The sequence below is a fragment of the Leuresthes tenuis genome, unplaced genomic scaffold (assembly GCF_036924035.1).
Source record: "Leuresthes tenuis unplaced genomic scaffold, fLeuTen1.0.hap1 SCAF_9, whole genome shotgun sequence".
Lineage (NCBI taxonomy): Eukaryota > Metazoa > Chordata > Actinopteri > Atheriniformes > Atherinopsidae > Leuresthes > Leuresthes tenuis.
Window position 1 is genome coordinate 35,501,711 of NW_027325363.1, and position 24,583 is coordinate 35,526,293.

At 38.7% G+C, this 24,583-nt stretch overlaps 1 protein-coding gene across 2 annotated transcripts in view; it reads left to right on the forward strand.

Moving 5' to 3' along the window:
- bcas3 (BCAS3 microtubule associated cell migration factor) overlaps positions 1–24,583 on the forward strand; it is a 373,861-nt gene that overhangs the window by 323,325 nt on the left and 25,953 nt on the right. For both annotated transcript variants that reach the window (XM_072393158.1, XM_072393159.1), the window contains one exon: positions 5,100–5,276. In XM_072393158.1, the coding sequence (XP_072249259.1) occupies positions 5,100–5,276 (177 nt within the window). The remainder of the gene's footprint in view (positions 1–5,099; positions 5,277–24,583) is intronic.

Here is a 24,583-nt window from a genome sequence, read left to right on the forward strand (position 1 = left end):
GGGCCAGTCTGTGAGGGCTAACAGCTGGATGGAGAGTGGCGTTTAATCCTGTTGGATTTTAACATGATGGAGGGAAAAACAACAATTTTCCTTTGGCCAGAATCACATCCTTGCATTTCCAAAGATTTACAGACAAATTAAAAAGAAAAGCACAGAAGTCAGTAAACACACATGGATGCCAAAAAAAGAGATAGATGTTCACCGATGTGATTGGCAGATCATCTTTTTTCAGTCATTAATTAAGATTAGATTAAGGTAAGCATGCTAGTTAAGGACTAAACTATTACTTTTACTTTTATCACCACAAAGCTTGTGTAACATTTTGATATCTTAGAAGAGCCCCTGCAGTAGCTTCAGTTTGTGTATAGACTTAATTGTTTAATAATTTGTGTATCATACACAAATTATTCAATTATTCAGTAACACTGAGTCGTTACTAAATGCATAACTGCATCCTTGATGTCAGGATATTTCTTTTAATATAACAATGGACAAAATCCACATCATCACCAGGGGCAGATGCCTCAGTCTAATATTAGGTGAATTAAGTGAATGCTTTTTCAAAGAAAGCATTTCTGTGTTTTTTTTGGCCCCCTCCCTGATATCATGGATTATAGACTATCTGACTGCCACACCACAGTATGTCAGGATGTGGAGATGGGTTTCTGGAACACTAGAATGCAGTATTGGGGCACCGCAGGGTCCTGTTTTGGCTCCTTTTCTTTTCACCCTGTACACATCAGACTTAAGATACAACTCAGAGTCCTGCCACCTACAGAAGTATTCTGATGATACGGCTGTTGTGGCATGTGTGCGCGGTGGACAGGAGAAGGAGTACAGGGACCTTGTGGAGTCCTTCTATGGCTGGACCAAAAAGAACTGTTTGCTCCTGAACAATACATAAACCAAAGAGCTGGTGGTGGACTTCAGGAGATCTAGAACTCCATACCAGTCAGTCTGCATTGATGGAGGGGAGATAGAGACTGTTCAGACCTGCAAATACCTGTGGGTGGTGCTGGATAATAAACTGGAGTGGTCTGCCATAGAAGCAGTGTACAGGAGGGGCCAGAGCCATCTCTTCTTCCTGAGACTGCTCAGGTCCTTCAATGTCTGCAGTGACATGATGTGCATGTTTTATCACACTATCATTGAGAGGGAACTGTTCTATGCTGTTGTCTGCTGGGGGAGTTGCACTACAGACAAAAACTGTAGGTGCCTGGACAAACTGGTGAAAAAGGTCATTCTGTGGGAGGTAGGGAGCTGGACCCTCTCAGTGCTGTGGTGGAGCAACGGATGAGGAGGAAATTATATTCTGTTTTAGAGAACAATAAAAATCCTCTCCAGGACAGAGGAGCAGCTGCAGGGAGAGGCTCATTTCCTGTGCTGCAGGACTGAGAGGTTCAGGAGGTCCTTTGTCCCCACAGCCATAAGGCTTTTTAACAGTGACTGCTGACATGTTCTTCTCAAATTAATCAATTTATTTATTATTGTTGTTGTTGTTGTCTAATATACAATCATTGTAAATATTTACATTTTTGAGCTACTTGACTAATTTGAATTCCGCCCACTGGGGGATGAATAAAGTATTTTTCTATTCTATTCTATTCTATTCTTTTCTATTTTCCAGGAGCTCAGAATGGAAACACTGTTCAAGTGATGTAATAGAGGGAAGTTGGTCACTAATACAAATTAATATTGTCCTCTTCAAGAAAGATTGAACTTTTATTGAGTATATTTTTTACCTCAAACACATTTTTTTATTACTAAACATTAGCATTGGAAGTTTGAGTCTAAAGTCATCAGTGTCAGCCTTCAAATACCCACAATGGTCAAAGCCTGCTCTGATAAACCTGCCCTGGTCTGATAAACATAAAGCTCCTCCTAACCTTCTGCCAAGCTCTTATCATCCAGAAAAGCTACCACAGTCAAAACCTTTGATCTGCCGGGCTCTCTGGCTATCAGGAAGCAGACTACAGACTACTGTGTATATCTGTTGTGTGTGTGTGTGCGTGTGTGTGGGGGGGGGGGTGGCGTGTGCCCTGAGGCCTGGCCAATCTCCACTCCGCTGCAGGCCAGTGACAGGTGCTAATGCTGGGGCGAGAGGTTGCACGGGCCTCCACGCTCCCCATCGTGATAACGCTGACTGACCTCCAAAAGCATACAATCACACACACTCACTCTCTCACACAGTGGCTTAGCTTCCTGATAACTTAACTTCAGAGGCAAGCTGTTTGTGTGTGTTGGATTGATTTGAATTTTTTTTGGTATTCCTCTCTAGTGTCAACAGGCCTTTCTTCAATGCCTTCCATGAGAGCCTGTTACATGTGTGTGACTCTGCATGTGTGTGAATATGTGTGAAAACACAAACCTGTGTTTTGCTTTAGAAGTGATCTGATGTTGTTAAGTCCTGAAAGCTGGATAATTTAATACTTGATAACAGCTGCCTTTGGATAGGCTTAATTGAAGTTTGTAACTGAAAAGAGGTATTTATACAGGACAGCTTCATGTTACTGAGTGAAGTTTTTCTCATTGTTCATAAAGGTACAGTATGCAAAACATTTTTTTATGCCTGAGCATTTAAAATGTATTCAATCAACATTTTCAAAAATATTCACATATGTCTTTGTGTATAGGTTTATGATTTAAGCTCATTATGCTCAGGCTCGCTTGGCATTCATGATAATAATATGATAGGAATTTTGATTGTTAGATACAAAATCATGTATTTTGTCTATCAAGTTGGACCACTTGCAGATAAATGATTAAATGATCAAATTCATCTCCCATGTTTTACTCAAGCCTGAAATTAAATGTATTGATCTTATCTTATGTTTGTCATATTTACGAATCATCTTCAGGCTGTGCCCATCCATGCTGCATTTCCAGAAATCACCCACATTTACACACTAGCAAAGTTTATGCTCAAGCATTCTGGTTTTTGCGTCCCTGGGAGACAGGTTTTGTTGATACCCACAAGACCACTTGGCATACAATTCTTGGGTATTTGTGTATTGAGTTTCTTGGTGTGTATGTGTTTTCTTATGTCTATGATTTATGTGCCGGCTCCATATAGATACAAAAAACTGTTAAGATAACTGTTTTTTGTGTATCCATATTTGTTCAGAAAATGTAATAATCCAAAGAAGTTCTTTAATTAGTTTTGAGAGCTAAAGCTCAGTGGTACCATATGAAATAATTCATCACATCTTAGGTCACATGGATTTGTTTATATTTGATGCTAATTTTTCTCCAAGGAGAACTTTAAAGTTTCATTAAATTAGTTTTAAAATACTGAGTTTATCTAACCTGCACTACTTTCTGAGATTTCACCATCCACTGCTGAAATAGATGAAGTAAGAAATTTCTTAATGACTGACTCATTCAGGTTCAACGTGCTTAAGCTCAAGAGGTTTCTAAAATTATTCATTAGTTCTCAAAATGTATATAATTGTAGACAGTCATATATAAAAGCAAAGTAAAGATATTTTAAAGATATTGTTTGGCCAATCAGTTGAGCAAAAATTACTCATTGCCTCAGTGCTACTGCTCTTGAGATGCTGCATTCGGTGGGTATTTGTCAAGATATGGCTCCAAGGCATAACTGTTAGGCAGCATTTTCATCATTTTATATTCTATGCTAAACTAAATCTACCCAAGGTCTTCCTCATACTACATGCATTGATTGTACATTTGACAATATGTATGACTATCATTTCATTTTCACCAGCATAATTTCACACACTCAGTTTCCCAAATGTAACACTCAAAATTCCATTACAGAGATTAGGTATAGTCATTTCCCGGGAACTACTTTCTGTTACCTATTATTGTGTGTCAAGGAAACATTTATATGCAAAACTAATGATAATTTTAAGCTTAACTTTGATACAAAATCATATGTTGGAATAGTTGTGTATCTGTCTTACCTACTAACACCACTGCTACCCTTATCACTTCACACAGGCACAGTGGCAAAGTAAAGTGGACATGCTTACAGAACAAACTGGTTGTTTTCATGTCTGCATTCCTGCCTGCCACACACAAACACACACAAAGAAGCAGGTTGCAGACTCTCTGGCTCCAATGTGCAAGATCTCTCTGATAGCTGAAAACATGGAGGACATAGAGGAAAGAAGATTAAGATGCAGAGGAAGCTTGTGTGGATTTGCTTTTGACAGGCATGACGATTATGTTGCACTTACAAGTGGTTTGCTGTTTGTATTTATGGATTCATAGCAGCCGATCCGCTTGACTGTAGTGCACTTGTGTGTTGTAAATTCATTTACAGTATGATGTGTAGGGTGATAAAGGTTTGGCTGATGTATTCAGTCACAAGAAGTCACTTTTTTGTTTAAGTATACGAAATAACAAGAAACAGGTATGCAAGGAGCTAATAAAAATATTTCAGGCATAACATTTTGTATTTATGTATAAGTAAAGTAAATCATGAGTTTTTCATCATGAGGATTTTCACATCTGACATCAGTCAGTATCCTTTAATCACAGAGCAATGATTGGTGACATACCACCGGCACATGCTATCTCTGATACTGCTGACTCAGCAGAGTAAAGTGAGCTGCCTGAAACCTGTACCTGTAGCAAGGTGTCATCTTTATTTTCCTCTAACACTTTTTTACACAGTAGTTTTTATGGTTGATTAGACTGCCTATACATTTTATTGATCCCTTTAATTATATATATCCACAGACACAACTGTATTTTCATTACATTTTGTTTTTACTATTTTGCTATAGTATTGCAAATAGACAATTGAGATATGTGTTTGATAGCAATGTAGTTCAGTAAATGGGGCATTTAATATCACATTTTTGTTTAATATTTGTCAGAATTTTCACCTTTTTTTTTCTTTTTCACCCTTCTGTGGTGTGCACTGTCCGTTTTCTTTTAAAGAGCCTTAAACATAAACACAGAATTAATTTCAACATGAAATTGTCAGGATTCGTACAACCCATGTCATGCTGATCAGACAAATCTATATTATTTAACTTAACTGGCACAGATATTTCTGTTGTATCCTGAAATTTATTTGATAATCATACTAATCTTAGCCCAACACATGTGTTTGTTTCTGTTTGCAGGGCCATTTGATGGACGGGGTGTGACCCTGCTGGAGGTTTGTGGGAGCTGGCCAGAGAGTTTCGGTGTGCCGCGGCACTATGTCGGATCAGCAGATGCCAGCGACGAAGGGCTGCGTGAGAGACTGGCAGATGCTATGTCTGAGTCCCCCTCAAGAGATATAGTGGGCTCCGCTACAGGTTGGTAGAGGTTCAATAATACAAAATAAATAGATAAATACATTTACATAACTACACACACTTTGTTCCAGACATACACATACATGTACAAATCCCCTACATCCCCAACACGTGTCAGGATGAATGAGGAGTTACTTTCTACCTCAGAGGGCTGCATGATGTTTAGTTGCTATTTGTCACCTCACAGCAACACCATCTTGGTTGGGTCTGATAACACATCATTCCAAGCAGTCAGATTTATGTTGTCTTCATTTTAGAGCCATGTTAACAATCTCCTTCTCTGTGTTTTTCTATTTTTTACAATACTGTGTGTGCATATGCTTACTTAGAGTTACTGCATAGTTAAGAGCCAGCAGCACGCCTAATCGGAACTTAAGTTTCAGAAATAGACCCTCAGTGATAGTAAAGAATCACCCAAAACCCTAATTTTTCACCTAGTAGTTTTACAAACTTTTATTGGAGGCAGCTGTGATTAATAAATACAGCGCCTATTGGACAGAGTCTCCTTCCCCTGCTGAAGTGCTCACACTGTGCTGATGTATCTTGCTTGATTTCTTCATAGGACTGCCGTGAGAATGTAAGTTAAATGTAAGGTAACTTATTCTGGTATTATTGAAATCAGGGTGTTCATTAGACATGAGCACTGCTCATTTTCTTATACTGTTGAGATCTAGGTTTGTTTACTTGATTATTGTTTTTATCATTTATGATTGGCTGAATGGTAAACAACATGTGTCTGTGATGTCACTCACCCAGAATGTAGATTTAGTTCTGCTTTACTCAGCCTTTGACTTTGACTCATGATTTGTTAATCGCCTCACTTAAAAAAAATCTAAAAGATGTAAGTCATTCTTTCTACAAAGTTATTAACAGGAAAACAAATATTTTTTCCTTCTACTGCTGTCTTCTCACTTCAAGTTAGCATGGACACCTAAGCTGTGTCTGTATTTGACTGCAATACTGTAAAACTCTGCTCACCGTTTAAGTGTAATCATTTGTAAAACTTGAATTTTAAAACTGTGAGCCTCTAACTCCAACCCCACATGCTTTCATCAGAGGATAAGGAACAGTTGGATACATGGATGTGCGACAGATAGCCAGATTAAGGTTCAGAGGGGCAGGCTGGGAGTCACAGGCTGTGGACCCTTTACTTCTCCTTAACATGCACTTTGAGGATTCCAGTGATGCCTCGGGGCAAGCCACCAGGGGTGTGGTTATCAGGTGGATAGCGAGGCCTACATAAGCGGTTTGACAGCTCAAAGTCATGAATACATAAATCACACCATGTCTTAGTTTAAAAAGCTTGACAAAGCTTAAGTGTAATGTCTGAGAATAGCTAACTTGTGCAAATATAAGACTAAGTCAATTTCTTGCCTTCATAATAATTTGTGCAACTTAAAAGTATCAAAACTGTATATGTGTATGTCCTGATGCTCTCTTATGTAAAAATAAGTATAATATGGGTCATGTCTTTTTGTTGCTCTTATGAACCTCGTAAATATTCCCGGTGCAGCCTAGTGTCTTGTTTGGAGGCTTGACATATTGCAGTGGCATTACCCACCATGCAATCCTGCGAGGTCATGATCTAGTGATGGACTGATATTCTGCTCATCTCATTGTGTGTGAGGTTTTGGCATATCTGCACACGCCTTGCTTAGCTGTGCAGCTTCCTGCCTCAGTGTGTGTGTGTGTGTGTGTGTGTGTGCTGAAGACATGCCGTTGGCCCTGACGGTCCAAATGGTTAACTCATTTAGGAAGCGGCAGTGAACCCCCACTGCCCCCCATCTTAAGTGAACAAGAGCTCCTTTGATTTAAGTGTATGTGCACATGATCGTGGGGTAGGGGGCTTCCATAGAGGCAGCCACAGGGTTTGGGTGTGGTGGGGAGGGTATTGGGTTGGGAAGCGGGGGTCACAAGGCCCTAATGGATTTAGCATCGACTATCGACCCCCCTCCTCTGATCATTTCTGGCCATATCCAACCCCCCCAACCTCCCCATCTAACTCTTTATGTTAGGACTTAACCTCATTTGTTTGCCTCTATTTCTCTTTTCTCTCTCTTCTCATCACTCTTTTTTTGACCCCCCTCATCTCTCTCTGTTTTTTCATTAGATTAGATGCTGGAGACTCCTGGCCTCGACTAGTCAGTTGCTTCTTCTTCTCAACCCCCCCTCCACCCATCCCCACCATTGCATCTCCCCCTACCCCTCTTTAATGCAACACAAAATTCATTACTGATCAAATTACATCAAATTTTACTCATGACACACACACACACACACACATATACTCTCCCGTTTTCTCTCTCTTTCCTGCGCCTTGTGCCATCATGAAGACATCATCCTCAGGGAATGTGATGAACTTGTTGGTTCCTCAATCCATTCATACAGACACAGAGGCTTCAATCTCTGTTGGCTAATCTAATATCACAGCACTTCTGCCCTGGAACATATAGGAAATGTTCCTGTGTCTGCTGTGAGGAGTAAAGAGTCATGCGTGGCTAGGGGTTGTGGTTTCGTGGAAAAAAGGAAACAGGGTTTGTTTTTGTCATCCATCTCGATTCCAGATGACGGATGGTTTTAGTCTGTTTGATAACCTGTTAACTGAAGTGGTCTGTATTAAAAGTGGATGTACTTAAAGAACCTTAGGATTGGTTGACAGTTATTGGAAGGAAGAAAGAGAACATTTATTTTCTCAGTTTCGTCACTTAGCAATACATAGACTATAATTTTGATTTGACTCGCAAAGGTTTAAAGTTCTCTCTTTTCTCTGTTGTTGCATTTTTTGTTTGTATGTGTGTTTGTGCGTCCGTGTGTGTGTTGTGTTGTCTTATTTGAGAGTTAATTTTTGCTTAATTGCAGCATATGCAATACCTCTTTCTCTGCTTTGCTTAGGAATAGCGTCAGAAATGACTACCTATGACTACCTATAGATAAATACTAACTACAAGGTGTAGTAAGAGTGAGTAATCGCAAAGAAAATACCACTTAAAAATACAACATCTTTTAAAAACGCCCTAGTTCCTTCTAAATGCATGAAAGACTAAAAATGGGAATGAAAAATGTAAAAAGTATATTAGAAATTAAAACGGGATTACATTACATAATGTGTTTATGCATTTTGGGCAACCTAAGCCTTGACATTTACCTCAGCGATTATCTTACCACTCACTGTGCCAAGACTGTTTCAAAACCACTTGACAGTTTATGATTTCAGAAAAGACAAAATTTTCCGTCATAACATTTTAATTTAATCTTAACTAAATTAAACCTCAGTATTTCAAAATAGTAAAAGTGAAAACTGTCATAATGGAGAAAAATAAGTGTTACAGCAACAGGAGAGAAAATATACGATTTTAGAAATGATTTAATTCCGTTTAAACTATCAAACAGGGTTGTGACCTGCTCACTGCACTTGACAGAAAGTAGTTTTGAAAACATCTGTATAAATGTATTGATGGCCCATTCAAAGGATAAAGATTAAAATGTACTCTAAAGGAAGTAAACTTAACGCCAGACACCCCGATCTGAGTTGAAAGCATTTGTGGTTATCATGAGTTATGTTGCTCCAGCTCATGAGCAGTTGTCAGTACATTTGAACTTGACAGCATTTACTACAAACATACAGCACTATCTATAAGGAAATGTGTTTGTGTGTGTGTGTTTGTGCTTGTGTGTGTGTGTGAATGTTGGCTGTCTTAAACAACCAAAAATCAACACAGACTCCAAAAACTCCCCAACAGTCAAATTAATTAGAGTAATTTAAGACCTTATGTTCTAAAACATTACAACTGATAGAAGCCATATCAAATACTAACTTTGTGTATACACCAGCCTCATCCTTCTCCAGACCCCAGACCTCAACATATACTGTAGACAGATAAATGACACACCCGGGATATGGAGCACTTGGCATTTCCATTCATTTTTATTTGCTGTGGTATTTCTACACAAGCATTGCAGATAGTATTAGAAAAAAATCTTGGCCTTTTCTCTGAAGATTTGGTTTCCTGTGGCTTTCTGTTTGAATGAGGCAAAAGTTAACATGTCATCCCAACCCTATGATCTGCACGCGATACACACAGTTAAAGTGAGGGTTTCCCCCAGAGGAGTGGCATTTCATTAATCATATAGAAATACCAGGGTGTGCTTGGATATGTCCATGATAATATATGTGCATCTAAAGTGATTTCAGGGGCTCGATTAGAACTGTGTATATTGTCGTTTAAAGATTCTGTGTTTGTAGGTATATTCACACTTGTGTGTCTTAGTATGAGACTTAAACTGGTGAGACTGGAAGAGGCAGATGGAATCTTGCTCAGTGATTCCATTTGATGGGAGCAATGGCCCCAGTGGTTAGACACACAATGGAGCTGCTAACGTAGTCCTTGAACCTGATTGCAAACATACACTCACTCTTACCTCACCAATACACACATTCTCCTCATCTGTTTCTCTGTCATATGTTTCAGTGTAACTGCTGAGAGAACTTTCTACAAACTTTTCTAACTTTTATATACAACAAGTTTCAACTCCATCTATGTCATTATTTATGCAGCCCCACTGCTATTTATCACAGTCTTGTTTTTTTGTCCACAAAAATGGTTTACTGAATGACAAGTTAATTAAACTGGATGTGTTGCTTTTTCCTCTCTATGTGTCTTCTCACACATTCAGAGGATCTCAGAACTGGAATGCTTGCTAATGTAACAAATCACTGTCTCTCTGACATTCTCGTCCAGCACACATGTACACACATATACGCACATACTCTTTTGCAGATTCACAGGGAAAACAAAGCCTCTAGTCAGAGTAATGGGCTCTCACGCTAAGGCCGAGACCCAGCGTCGCCAGCTCAGACGGCAGGTGACACTCACACAGAGAGATGGACGGATGGACAGGGGGAGAGAGAGAACAGAGAAAGAAGAAGAGGAGAGAGAGAGTGGAGTGGGGACTCACTGATGACTAAAACACTAGAATTTAAATTAGATTAAGGTCCAATGATATAATGTTGCTAACTAGATTTGGCTTATTGGTGCCTGCCAAACATAAATTCCATTGAAGCCATATGGAGAGTGGACTACTGCTCAACACGACCTGAGCCGAGTGCAGCTCCAGCTCAGGAACAGTGACACTTTTTTTGCTGGTTTGCTTGAATTAGATTAGTTCACAATACAAATTATTCTTAGGTGTTAAGAGCATTTTCAGCCATATGATCTTTGGTATTTCATTTTATTTTATTAATTTTAGCCATTTGCATTTTAGTGCTTATGGAGTTTTGTTAGGGAAGAAAATAAACGGTCCCTTAGTCGAATCACCACAGTTTAATGTTAATCCACCATTAAACAACTAAATAAGGATGAGCTTTTCTACTAAGTACCCATAACTATCAGATCTGTCTTTATTCTAGGGCAGCGTTTCATCATTTGATAAAAAAATCATACATACGAATGCATTAAGTTCCCTTTTTGATTACATTCTTCTTTGATTGCATATAGCTCTGTTTAGAGCAGTGTTGACTAATGGGTGTTTAAAGCTCAGTACTAGCGATTTTGGTTAGAATCTGTCATCAGCAGATATTTTACCGGTGGCGCCCTCAATGGCTGCGACCGTTCTAACTCCTGTCTTCACACACTGGAGTTAGATAAACCCCATTTCAATCTGCGTGCAATGTAATGTTGTAATGCTTGATTGACAATAAATGCTTCTGATTCTGATTCTGATATTTAAATCCTTGTTTGCAGTTCCATACCACTGATGTCACAAAATGTTCAAGATCATTTAAGATGTTGAACTATAAAAAGCACAGTTTAGCAGAGGTAACATTATTAGCAGTATTGCGAGTTGCATTTAAATGATGTGTTCTTGCTCTGACTGTTTTTGTAAATGGACGGAAATTAGGTATTTCACTGCTGTCATATACATACATTTATGTGTTGGAGATTATGATGATGACTTTTGATATCATTATGTGCTTATTTCTGTGGCAAATCAATATGGCTCCACAGGTGCTTTATTATGAGAGGCCATTTCGGAAAATAATTCATATTTGCTCTCACACATATTATCATACTCTCTCACACTTACTATCATACTCTCTCACACTTACTATCATACTCTCTCACACATACTGCCATACTCTCTCTCGCTTACTATCATACTCTCTCACACTTACTATCATACTCTCTCACACTTCCTATCATACTTTCTCACACATACTATCATACTCTCTCACACTTACTATCATAGTCTCTCACACTTACTATCCTACTCTCTCACACTTACTATCATACTCTCTCAAAAACAGTACTATAGTACGGCCACTTACTATCCTACTCTCTCACACTTACTATCATACTCTCTCAAAAACAGTACTATAGTACGGCCACTTACTATCCTACTCTCTCACACTCACTATCATACTCTCTCACACATACTATCATACTCTCTCACACCTACTGCCATACTCTCTCTCGCTTACTATCATACTCCCTCACACTTACTATCATACTCTCTCACAAACACTACTATAGTACGCACATTTACTATCATACTCTCTCCCACTTACTGTCATACTCTCTAACACTTGCTATCATACTCTCTCACAAACACTACTATAGTCACTCACACTTTCTATCCTACTCTCTCAACTTACTGTCATACTCTCTCACACTTACCATCATGCTCTCTCACACTTACTATCATACTTTCTCACAAACACTACTATAGTACACACACTTACAATCATACTCTCTCACAAACACTACTATAGTACGCACACTTACTATCATACTCTCTCACAAACACTACTATAGTACGCACACTTACTATCCTACTCTCTCACACTTACTATCATACTCTCTCACACATACCGCCATACTCTCTCACACTTACTGTCATACTCTCTCACACTTACTATCATACTCTCTCACACTTCCTATCATACTTTCTCACACATACTATCATACTCTCTCACACTTACTATCATACTTTCTCACACATACTATCATACTCTCTCACACTTACTATCCTACTCTCTCACACTTACTATCATACTCTCTCAAAAACAGTACTATAGTACGGCCACTTACTATCCTACTCTCTCACACTCACTATCATACTCTCTCACACATACTATCAAACTCTCTCACACCTACTGCCATACTCTCTCTCGCTTACTATCATACTCCCTCACACTTACTATCATACTCTCTCACAAACACTACTATAGTACGCACATTAACTATCATACTCTCTCCCACTTACTGTCATACTCTCTAACACTTGCTATCATACTCTCTCACAAACACTACTATAGTACGCACATTTACTGTCCTACTCTCTCACACTTTCTATCCTACTCTCTCAACTTACTGTCATACTCTCTAACACTTACTATCATACTCTCTCACACTTACTATCATACTCTCTCACAAACACTACTATAGTACGCACATTTACTATCCTACTCTCTCACACTTACTATCGTACTCTCTCATACTTACTGCCATACTCTCTCACACTTACTATCATACTCTCTCACAGTTACTATCATACTCTCTCACAAACACTACTATAGTACGCACACTTACTATCATAGTCTCTCACACTTACTGTGATGCTCTCTCACAAACACTACTATAGTCACTCACACTTTCTATCCTACTCTCTCAACTTACTGTCATACTCTCTCACACTTACCATCATGCTCTCTCACACTTACTATCATACTTTCTCACAAACACTACTATAGTACGCACACTTACAATCATACTCTCTCACAAACACTACTATAGTACGCACACTTACTATCATACTCTCTCACAAACACTACTATAGTACGCACACTTACTATCCTACTCTCTCACACTTACTATCATACTCTCTCACACATACCGCCATACTCTCTCACACTTTCTATCCTACTCTCTCACACTTACTGTCATACTCTCTCACACTTACTATCATACTCTCTCACACTTACTATCATACTCTCTCACAAACACTACTATAGTACGCACACTTACTATCATACTCTCTCACAAACACTACTATACTATGCACACTTACTATCCTACTCTCTCACATTTACTATCATACTCTCTCACACTTACTGTCATACATTCTCACACATACTATCATACTCTCTCACACTTACTGTCATACTCTCTCACACTTACTGTCATACTCTCTCATACTTACTATCAAACTCTCTTACACATACTATCATACTCTCTCACACTTACTATCATACTCTCTCACAAACACTACTATACTATGCACACTTACTATCCTACTCTCTCACACTTACTATCCTACTCTCTCACACTTACTATCATACTCTCTTACACATACTATCATACTCTCTCACACTTACTATCATACTCTCTCACACTTACTATCATACTCTCTCACACTTACTATCATACTCTCTCACACTTACTATCATACTCTCTCACAAACACTACTATAGTACACACACTTACTATTCTACTCTCTCACACTTACTGTCATACTCTCTCACACTTACTATCATACTCTCTCACACTTACTATCATACTCTCTCACACTTACTATGCTACTCTCTCAACGTACTGTCATACTCTCTCACACTTACTATCATATTCTCTCACACTTACTATCATACTCTCTCACACTTACTATCATACTCTCTCACACCTACTATCATACTCTCTCACACTTACTATGCTACTCTCTCAACTTACTGTCATACTCTCTCACACTTACTATCATATTCTCTCACACTTACTATCATACTCTCTCACACTTACTATCATACTCTCTCACACCTACTATCATACTCTCTCACAAACACTACTATAGTCACTCACACTTACTATCATAGTCTCTCACACTTACTATGCTACTCTCTCAACTTACTGTCATACTCTCTCACACTTACTATCATATTCTCTCACACTTACTATCATACTCTCTCACACTTACTATCATACTCTCTCACACCTACTATCATACTCTCTCACAAACACTACTATAGTACGCACACTTACTATCATACTCTCTCACAAACACTACTATAGTCACTCACACTTACTATCATAGTCTCTCACACTTACTGTGATGCTCTCTCACAAACACTACTATAGTAATGCACACTTACTGTCATACTCTCTCACAAACACTACTATAGTAACTCACACTTACTGTCATACTCTCTCACAAACACTACTATAGTACGCACACTTACTATTCTACTCTCTCACACTTACTGTCATACTCTCTCACACTTACTATCATACTCTCTCACACTTACTATCATACTCTCTCACACTTACTATGCTACTCTCTCAACGTACTGTCATACTCTCTCACACTTACTATCATATTCTCTCACACTTACTATCATACTCTCTCACACTTACTATCATACTCTCTCACACCTACTATCATACTCTCTCACACTTACTATGCTACTCTCTCAACTTACTGTCATACTCTCTCACACTTACTATCATATTCTCTCACACTTACTATCATACTCTCTCACACTTACTATCATACTCTCTCACACCTACTATCATACTCTCTCACAAACACTACTATAGTCACTCACACTTACTATCATAGTCTCTCACACTTACTATGCTACTCTCTCAACTTACTGTCATACTCTCTCACACTTACTATCATATTCTCTCACACTTACTATCATACTCTCTCACACTTACTATCATACTCTCTCACACCTACTATCATACTCTCTCACAAACACTACTATAGTACGCACACTTACTATCATACTCTCTCACAAACACTACTATAGTCACTCACACTTACTATCATAGTCTCTCACACTTACTGTGATGCTCTCTCACAAACACTACTATAGTAATGCACACTTACTGTCATACTCTCTCACAAACACTACTATAGTAACTCACACTTACTGTCATACTCTCTCACAAACACTACTATAGTAATGCACACTCACAAACACTACTATAGTAACGCACATTTACTATCATACTGGGATGACGGCCAAGCTTCACACGTAGTTTGCTACTGATAGTTTTGTGCAACATGGCAGGATATTTATCAGATTTTAACGATGTGGATGACAACTTTGAGTACGCTGGACTCCTTACCGGAGTGAATGAGCTGCGCTTCAGCGGGGAGCGTAGATGACGTCATCCCCGTAGACGAGTGTATAAAAAGCCTTCTATTAACCCCCCGATAGCCGCCGATAACAACAACACAGCAGCTATGAGCTAACAGTGCCATACTACAGTGACATAGTAATCTAAATATCTTACGATGGACGCCGACTTTCACCAAACAGTTCTCGGTGAGTAGATGAACGTATTTCATGCCAAAAATAAGGTCCAGGTTTAAAAATACCAGAGTTCCCCTTTAATCTACCCACAAACAAATAAAGCAGAAAATTTTTTTTAAATGATGTAAGTCAAGAACTAAAAGCCATTTTAAAGATTACAATACATTTTCATTAATTATATGTAAATCCAACTCTTTTGAACAACACATTTTAAAGGCAATCTCAACTATCACATTTAGAAAAAAGCGTTCTTGATAGCTCTTGAAACTGAATTTTCCTTATCCTATCATTTTTATCATTCAATATAGTATTAATTTAATATAGTATTAATTTAAGCACTTATTTAGCAAAGATCTCTTTGCTAAATCTTCTACTTATAGTATCATCATAGTTCTTAGAGTGAAAATGGATGATTGGACCAAAAATCTAAACTCATATTTGTTTTATGTCACTGTGCTGCAGTAGGTATGTTTTGCTTAGTGTGATTGATGAGGTAAAGGTGCATGGGACCACCCACACCCACCCAGATATCCAGCTCTGTTTGTTGGATCGAAGCTCAAGGAAACAGGGAGTAATAATAGGGAGTAATAATGATAACTGCATTTAAAACTGTCTGAACAGCACAGAGCTCAGCTGGGTCTCTCAATGCCTGAGTTAACACAAATAGTTATGAGGGCCTTGTGCACGTGTGCATGTGTGTTCACACACATTGCATTCACACACTTTCACAAGTGTATCAGGGGTACGTTTGGGCCTGTAATTTCTAAACCTTAAATAAATGTGTTAAATGAGCAAAATACACTAAGTTTAAGTGTACACTGTGTGCATTTATGCACAAATGTTATGTTATTTAATTATTTCGGTTTGTGTTTGGAATCATACATTGAGGGATTGTGTTTGTATCATTGTGTTTGTATCAATATTTTGTGGAGAAATACATCATTTATATGGGGGGGGGGGGTTGCATCTGTTTTCCCAGACACCCATACCAAGGTGACTGGTCAGCATTGCTTCTTTAAATGTTTTTCTTGGATACAAACAGCCACTTTGACTTGATAGACTAATTAGATGTATAATTCGGGAGTGTTCCACTTCACTTCTGATGTTATCGCTTCAGAGAAAGCATAAGGTCTGTGGCCATTTGTTGCTCAGTAGGCGTGCGCAAAAACTTTAAAATATAAAGAGGGTTTAATGTAGGAAGTAGTAGATATAATATTCTGGTTAAGGTTGTAGGTTTCCTCGTTAACAAAAAAAAAAGTACAACCACTTGTGAATTTGAGTGAATGTTGGACCTCACACAAATGAACTATAACATTAAATATATGTATATGGTTTCCTCAAACTTTAAGTGAGATCCCAGGAACAACAATAGAGATCCCTGTCAAGAAGAGCGCAGTACTAGGAACAGCTAAGATACTGCGTAGAACCCTAAAGCTCCCAGACCTCTGGTAGGGGACCTGAGCTTGAAAGGGGTACCGCCTTCATAGGGGTAAGTGTGGAAGGTAAATATAATAGACACCTTAATGATGCGCTATCTATGAATGTGCATTGCATATTACAGAAACCGGGCAGTAATTGGTTCATCTACATGTTATTTTTCTGTTGGATGTCCAGATTTTGGCTTACTTAAAAAGCCCAATCATTTTTTCTGTCGTATTGTACTTCAAGACAAGAATTGTCATTTCCTGTTTAAATTATGAGCTTTTTTACCACAGAAAGTCAACGTCTTGACTATCACTAACCAGGAAAATGTAATGACCTATGATGTCTCATTTTAACCACTTTGCCATGATTGTATTAGTTTGTGCAAAAGTTCTATTCTAATAGGAATACACTTTTGTATTTCTATTTCAAGAACCAAAGTTGATTTCCAAGGCTTGACTGGCATTACTGTCTTTACACTTATCAAGGGGTGTAAAACATGCGCCATACTTTTGTCTACATTCAGCATATATACCTGTTGACTGTCCTGCTTTTGGGTGTAAATTGAATTGCACAGACTTGCAAAACAAGTGTTTGTTTGAGGCTCTGTTTCGCGCCTTGTCTGTCTCTGTCTGCTGTGTGCCCCTGACCCCGCTTCCCAAAAAGGAATTACCATGGCAACCAATGACTCATCAGGTCCTTCTCACACACACACATACACATATATATATATATATATATATATATATATATATGTATATACGGTATATGTATTTATATATATATCAGACACTACTTGTATGCCGCAGTGCTTCATAATACTTCACAGAATATGGAGTTATGAGAGCAAAGAACTTTTAACATCAATACCACTGCAAATGAGTAAATGAGAGCTTTTTAGTATCGAATAGTATATGTGAATCAATTTTTTTCTCCAACAGTTGTAATACATACACACCAAATCTGAGGTGGACGGCACAAGATTACCGTGCTTGGTTGAGATAATGTTGTAACTGACATGTTTCTCTCCAGCACTGACAAAATTTGATGCATACTTTTCAGATTTTTTTTTCAGATGCACTGTGTCCACCTACACAAGTATTGTGTGCTCCTGTTACTATATAAGAATTTATTAGACTGATTTTGAATAAATATAACCTGCCAAAAGCATTTGAATATGTCTAAACATAGAAGTTGGTAAACAACTGTTGTTAGAACTATTGTAGCTCTCATTCTGATGGTTTGAAATGGGAGTTAGAATAAAACTTAACCCTGACATGTTTAATATTAACTGAATTAAATTTTAGTCATGCTCTCTCTGGGTCGGGAATGAGATCCTTCCCCAAATGGAATAGTTCAAGTATCTCGGGGTCTTGTTCACAAGTGAGGGACGAATGGAGCGTGAGATTGACGGGCGGATCGGTGCGGCAGACGCACATACCAATATATATACATATATATGTATATTGTATATGTATATACAATACATATGTATATGTATATATATGAAAATATATATACATATATATGTATATATATAAAGAAAAGCCTCTTTAAGACTTGGTATTCTATAAATCATTCGATACAAAACATCAATAATTGGTCTATTAAGGAAAAATGAAAACTAGACTGCACGCCTGTTCAGACAGCTGTGTGATTTAATGGTCACACAATACATCCTGTATTTGAATTGGCCGTTTACTACTTTTACACAAAGCCATGCTATTATCCCACCGACAGACTGGTTTCTTTGCTATTTGGTCTTGTTTTACTACTCTGATATTCATCATAAGAGTAACAACACATGGGGATGTGTGTGGGAGCTGGGGAAGGGTGGGGAAAGCTCACACAGTCCTGGAGGTCCCTCTCTTCCAATCATTCACTCCAAAAGTCTGCTGGCTTCAGTTCTAATCATGCACACATAATGATACAGTAACACATCAACAAGAGTAACAGTTGGGCAAGAATGAAACATAACCAGGGTGCATAACAGATTCTAACATACTCTGTCTAAGATATGTTTGGCCAAACATTATGTACAATAGGTAACATTGTTGATGTTAAATTTCCTGTAAAATATTTCAAATTTATCTACATTCGTTGTGTCACCATAAGTCTTAAGCTGTAAGTATCCTGAGCAAAAGTTCAAAGGTGACATGTAAATTCCTTTTTTCTAAAGGTTTGACACAATTTCCTGAGGTTGTATTGAATTGTATGAGACAGACTTTGGTCAAAAAATCTGTTAGCTTAAGCACAGTAGCCCTTGTCTCACCCCTACTGAAGCAGCACTTCTGAGACCGGGCTGTTTGGAGGGGTGGAGAATGCCCACCCCCTCCCTTCCTGATAAGGTCAGATCTACTCACCCCACCCACCCCTTCCCTTCTATTCCTGGGGTTGCTGTTGAGAAAAGCAATGACTTTTTCTTACCATGACAACAACAGCCACTGGAGAGGAAAAGTTTTTGAACAGAAAGCAACTGTCTCTGACAGAACTGAGTAACTATTTCAGGTAGAACCAGAGTCAGACCTGAATAAAATTAAGGTCCCGGGAAAGGTTACATCATCAAAGCTCAACAGGACGTCAGTTAAGTTAGTTTATGTATGTTTGTATGTAGGGGAAGAACACACCGTCATGCTGACTGTAGCTGACACAGGTTTATAGTATATGGTGTATTCATGCATGTTACCTGTCATCAAAACCTGGGCATCCAATATGCAGTTTAATGCAATAAGCTCAAACATAATGAAACTATTCCTCCAGTCATACCAAAAACACTCGAGCTCTGTATAGATAAAGAGTTACTATTGATCTGAGAGGGAAATTGATTAGCAGTGTAGCACTTTGGGTTAGCAACAGGTGTTTGTAAACAATGCTTTCTCATCAACAGTGATGGACCAAGCAGGAGGGCTACACCACCTAACTCATAGTAATGCATGTGTGCCATTAATTACTCTGTTTAAACATTTTGTATATATCAACGCAATTGAATAATTATACAGAGAGGCCTAAAGCTTCATCAGAAACATGCCAATAATGTAATATTAATACACCGAGAGCGGTACATGAAGGTAAGTATAGCAACGTAAGTTAGGACAGGACTAGGCTAAATTACAGAACGTAACCTTTGAACTTGAAAGCATTTAAATTAAATAACAAAGAGATGGCAGAACAATCATGTTAATCTTTCAAAAAGAAACAGCAGCTACTGATGCCACTATTAAACTAAAAATGACCTTCCTGAAACATTACTTTCAAATATAGTTTATCCACTGGAGGGTTGATGTAAAATGATGCAAGTTTACACTGAAAATCAGAATGGCTTGTTAAGTTGTCAAAACTAAGAGAGGAGGGGGTTGTTGTTTTTAGGTTGTAAGGTACTTCGGATACACAAATATCTGCTAAAAGCACAGAAAAAGGGGATTTTTCTATAATATTTTCCTTTTAGAATTATTATGTACCAGTGATGAATTGCTGTAAAAATACTTTTTAAAATCTGTTTTGAAACTTGCTTTTCTGTGATACATTTTTTAAAGAAGACAAAACTGTGAAATGTTCAGAAGCAGCTCTACAAGGGGAATACATTTAAAACATTGGAAATGGCATGGGGCATTGAATCATTCATAATGATGTTTTTATTAGTGCATAATTGCATGGTGTGTCATTAACTTAACTATCATGTAAAAACAATCAGATAAAATATGAATACCAACCCCCACCCTTAACACAAACACAAATAGTGTGGGTTTTTTTTATATTTATTTCATACCATTTTTTTTTACATTATTTCTATTTGGAAGAAGAAGAAGAAAACTATGTTAAACATATTACTACACTCACTTTTCTTCATGTGTAAGCAGTGCTGACAGTCTGCTCAGTACCAGAGGGGGTTGGGGACATTTGAAATGATGGGCTACGGTCTACTAAATCGTTTATGTGTCTGTACCTCATAACTAGTTAACATTTGCCCCTGTCGGATTGCCATACACCTTTCTCATATTCCTACCTATAAAGGGTATGCATCTATAGTACTGTTCTATCCAGACATGGTGCCTTAGTGGCAAAATATTTGATATGGCTGCTGCTGCTATTGCTGCTGCCATTTCAAATTCATGGCTGTTGGTCTTAAAAGGGAAAGGAATCTTACCAGCCTGACTGTGGAATAAAAAAAATAGTAGATGATCAAGCATTCATGGATCAAGCAAAGTGAGCCAACTTAAAGATGCTGAATAGTTGAAGAGTAAATAAAGAAGCTCTCGAGGCAGGTGCATCAAAGGGCCTCAAACGTTTTGGCATTGCTGGTACTTCTGCCAGGATGGCAGTGATATGGTTCAGCAGAGCAAAGATGACGGCAACAGGCATCAGACAGAGTGGGACAGACCCCAAAAGAGGAAAGCAGTAACATTTTAAGGTAGAGTGGGCAATATCTTTTGAGGTAGTTAGCAGCAAACTGTGACACATGGCTTCCTGTATTTTGTTTTTGTTTACCTTAACATGTACACACACTGCATATGTATTTGTGTACATATATATATATACATATATATATATATATATATATATATATATATATATATATATATGTATATATATATGCCAGGCCAGACAGTTGTATTTCTGCTGTGAAGGACTAAATTGGGTCTATATGCACCAATGTATGTTCCTCCCTGAGAAATTTGGGCATTTTCTCTGACCAGCATATGAGCTTTGACAAACACATTTATTCTTTGTCTCACATTTGTTTCTTCCAACTCAGAAACATTGCCAAACTGAGAACCATGGTGTCGCAGGCCGAGCTAGAATTGATCATTCATGCGTTTGTGTCATCTCGGCTGGACACTGCAACTCCATATTCACATATCTCAGCAAGGCAGCTATTAACCGTTTGCAGTTAGTGCAGAACGCTGCGGCCAGGCTGCTGACTAAATCCAGGCGGAGTTGCCTTATAACGCCGGTCCTGGCCTCGCTGCACTGACTTCCAGTTAGTTTTAGGATTCATTTTAAAGTCTTGATTTTAACTTTTAGAGCACTTCATGGTCAGGCACTAGGTTACGTGTCTGAACTTCTTCGCCCTCATCTCCCTCGCAGGTCTCTCAGGTCTGCCAACCTGGGTCTTCTGGTTGTGCCTCGAACCAGGTGCATAACCAGAGGAGACAGAGCCTTCCAGTCTGTCGCACCCAGGCTGTGGAATAGTCTTCCTCAGGACCTGAGAGACTTAGCTACCGTGGACATTTTTAAAAAACATGTTAAAACATACCTGTTCAGGCTGGCTTTTAAGGAGTCGTAGTGTTATTTTGACTGTTTCTGTCTGTTGGTTTTGTCTTTGTATTTTTATTTTATTTGTGTGTGTACCTGTTTCATGATTTTAACTTGATACCTTGACGGTGCTATGTGAAGCACTTTGTGAGTTTTTTTCCTCTGCGAAAAGTGCTATATAAATAAATTTTACTTACTTACTTACTATATTACTGTCTGATCTTGGATTAACCAGTCTGAGTGGGTCCTATCCATTAGCAGCTGGTTCTTTTGTGCTGCTAGGCTTTACTGGAGTGCAGTTAGTTTCTTTAGCCAGTAGGTGCGTATCATGTCAGGGCCTGGTGCAGTCCAGCTCATTATACTTGAAACTCTTTCTTGGATGTCTGCCACTGTGATGGTCACTAGTTCCTGTTCTGATAGATTGCTGTGGTCAGCTCTCAGATCCTCTAGCCATGGAGCACTGATGTTATGTGATCCTTCTCTCTCCCATATGCTCTTTATGTTGAAGGGGGTTGAGTGTGACGTGGTGGAGAGAGGACCCAGATGCAGATATTAAAGAAAAACTTGATTTACAAAAAGCGTGGCGGAGTCGGATAACATGAAATCTTAAACTGTGGAATAAATAAAACAAGACTCTGGCTGTGAAAAATCGAGAGGCTAAAACCTGACCTGACAAAATCCTGGAGAACATGATAATCGAGGCAAGATGTGAAGATAGATAAAGTGAAGTGAGAATTTCGCAAAGAACTGAGGGGAACCTGGAAACTAAATACTGTGGTGAGGTGATTGGAGATGGGGTGCAGCTGTGAAACAAGGACAGGTGACGAGTGAACCTAATGATGTGAAAAGGAAAAAATATGGCAAGAAATAAACCTAAAATCTGAAAACAAGACATGACAAAAAACAAAACTGAATACATGACATGACACTTTAACTATTGTCCAGTCTCGGCCCTGGGTGGGTCTTTTCACATCTTATTACCCTGCCACTTAGAGTACACTTTAGATGGCTCAATAGAACATCCTATTTATTCCCCTGGTTTCAGCTTCTCTAATGTAACTTCTTAGGTGGGTAGCCAGAGCTGTGAGTCAGTTTGGCAGTACCACATGTGTGTTTGTTGTATTTCTTATGGATTTCTCTCTTCATTGCACCCTTCTGAAGCTCATATAGCTCGCTAACCTCCCTCCATGTTACCTTGATCTTGGCCTCCAACCTTCATCTTCATAGGGGGTTCTGTTCCTTACTGCTCCTTGTCTTGTTCATCTTGGAGCCAATTATCTCTAGGATCACTGCAGCTGTGGTGTACATCAGCTTATTGGTCTCTTTGATCGTCCCAGCAGGTATAATTTGTATTACCACAATCACATCTTCTAGCAGACTCAGAAGGTACTTTTCAGAGTTACTCTCTGAGCCTTGGCAAAGGGCGATGCAAGCTCCAAGTATCCAGGTTATCCATGATTTTCCATCTCAGGTCAGCTGCCCTCTTGTTAAGGTTATCAGAGCTTTCTAATGGGGTTGATACCTGTTCTCCCATGGTGGGTGTGATGATGTATCCCCCCGACCTGTCGTCCTGGCTCCCCCGTTCTGTAGTGTCTTTTTTTTTACCTCTTGAATCTCTAGTTGTGATAGCAGATGTGTTTCCGAACATTAGAAGACTGGGTTAGAAGTTGGTTCTTAGTTAGTTTAGATGTTGGATTTTGTAGTATCCATTGATCCCCTGTTCCCTGCATATATCTCCTTTCACTAGGATTGCTGCTATAATAGCATTCCAACATTCTAACAATGGGAGATTCTCCACTTTATTCCATTAATGTCCTGTCCAAGTAGCCCACTTACCATCAGTATTTCCTTTTACCCCAAGCCAGCATGGCTTCTGCCTGCATTTTACAACTCACTACTTTGTGCTGATATGCATCTGCATTGCCTGCACCTGGACTCCTGTCTAGTGTGGTAGCCTCTGGCCGTTATTGCTTATGTACTCAGGGCCTGTTATTGACCAGCCTTTTCTAGGAGGTTGATCAAATTTTTTTCTGTCCCTGCTCAAGCCTCTTTGAAATACAGATGATAAACAAATCATGAAAACAATGAACATAATATTTAAATACGACCCTAGAGCTTCCTGAGCCACTGTGAGCACCTTCCAAAAGGTAAAAGATTCCCTCAACTGGTCAGGTCACTCAGAAATCCCCTCCACTTTTTGCCTTGAAACAATTTTGACATAGATTTTTTACATATCATAATCACTGATATAAATCATGGCTTTTCCACTCCCAAACATACTTGGACAAGGTTTATATAGCTTTACTTCAGCTACATCATG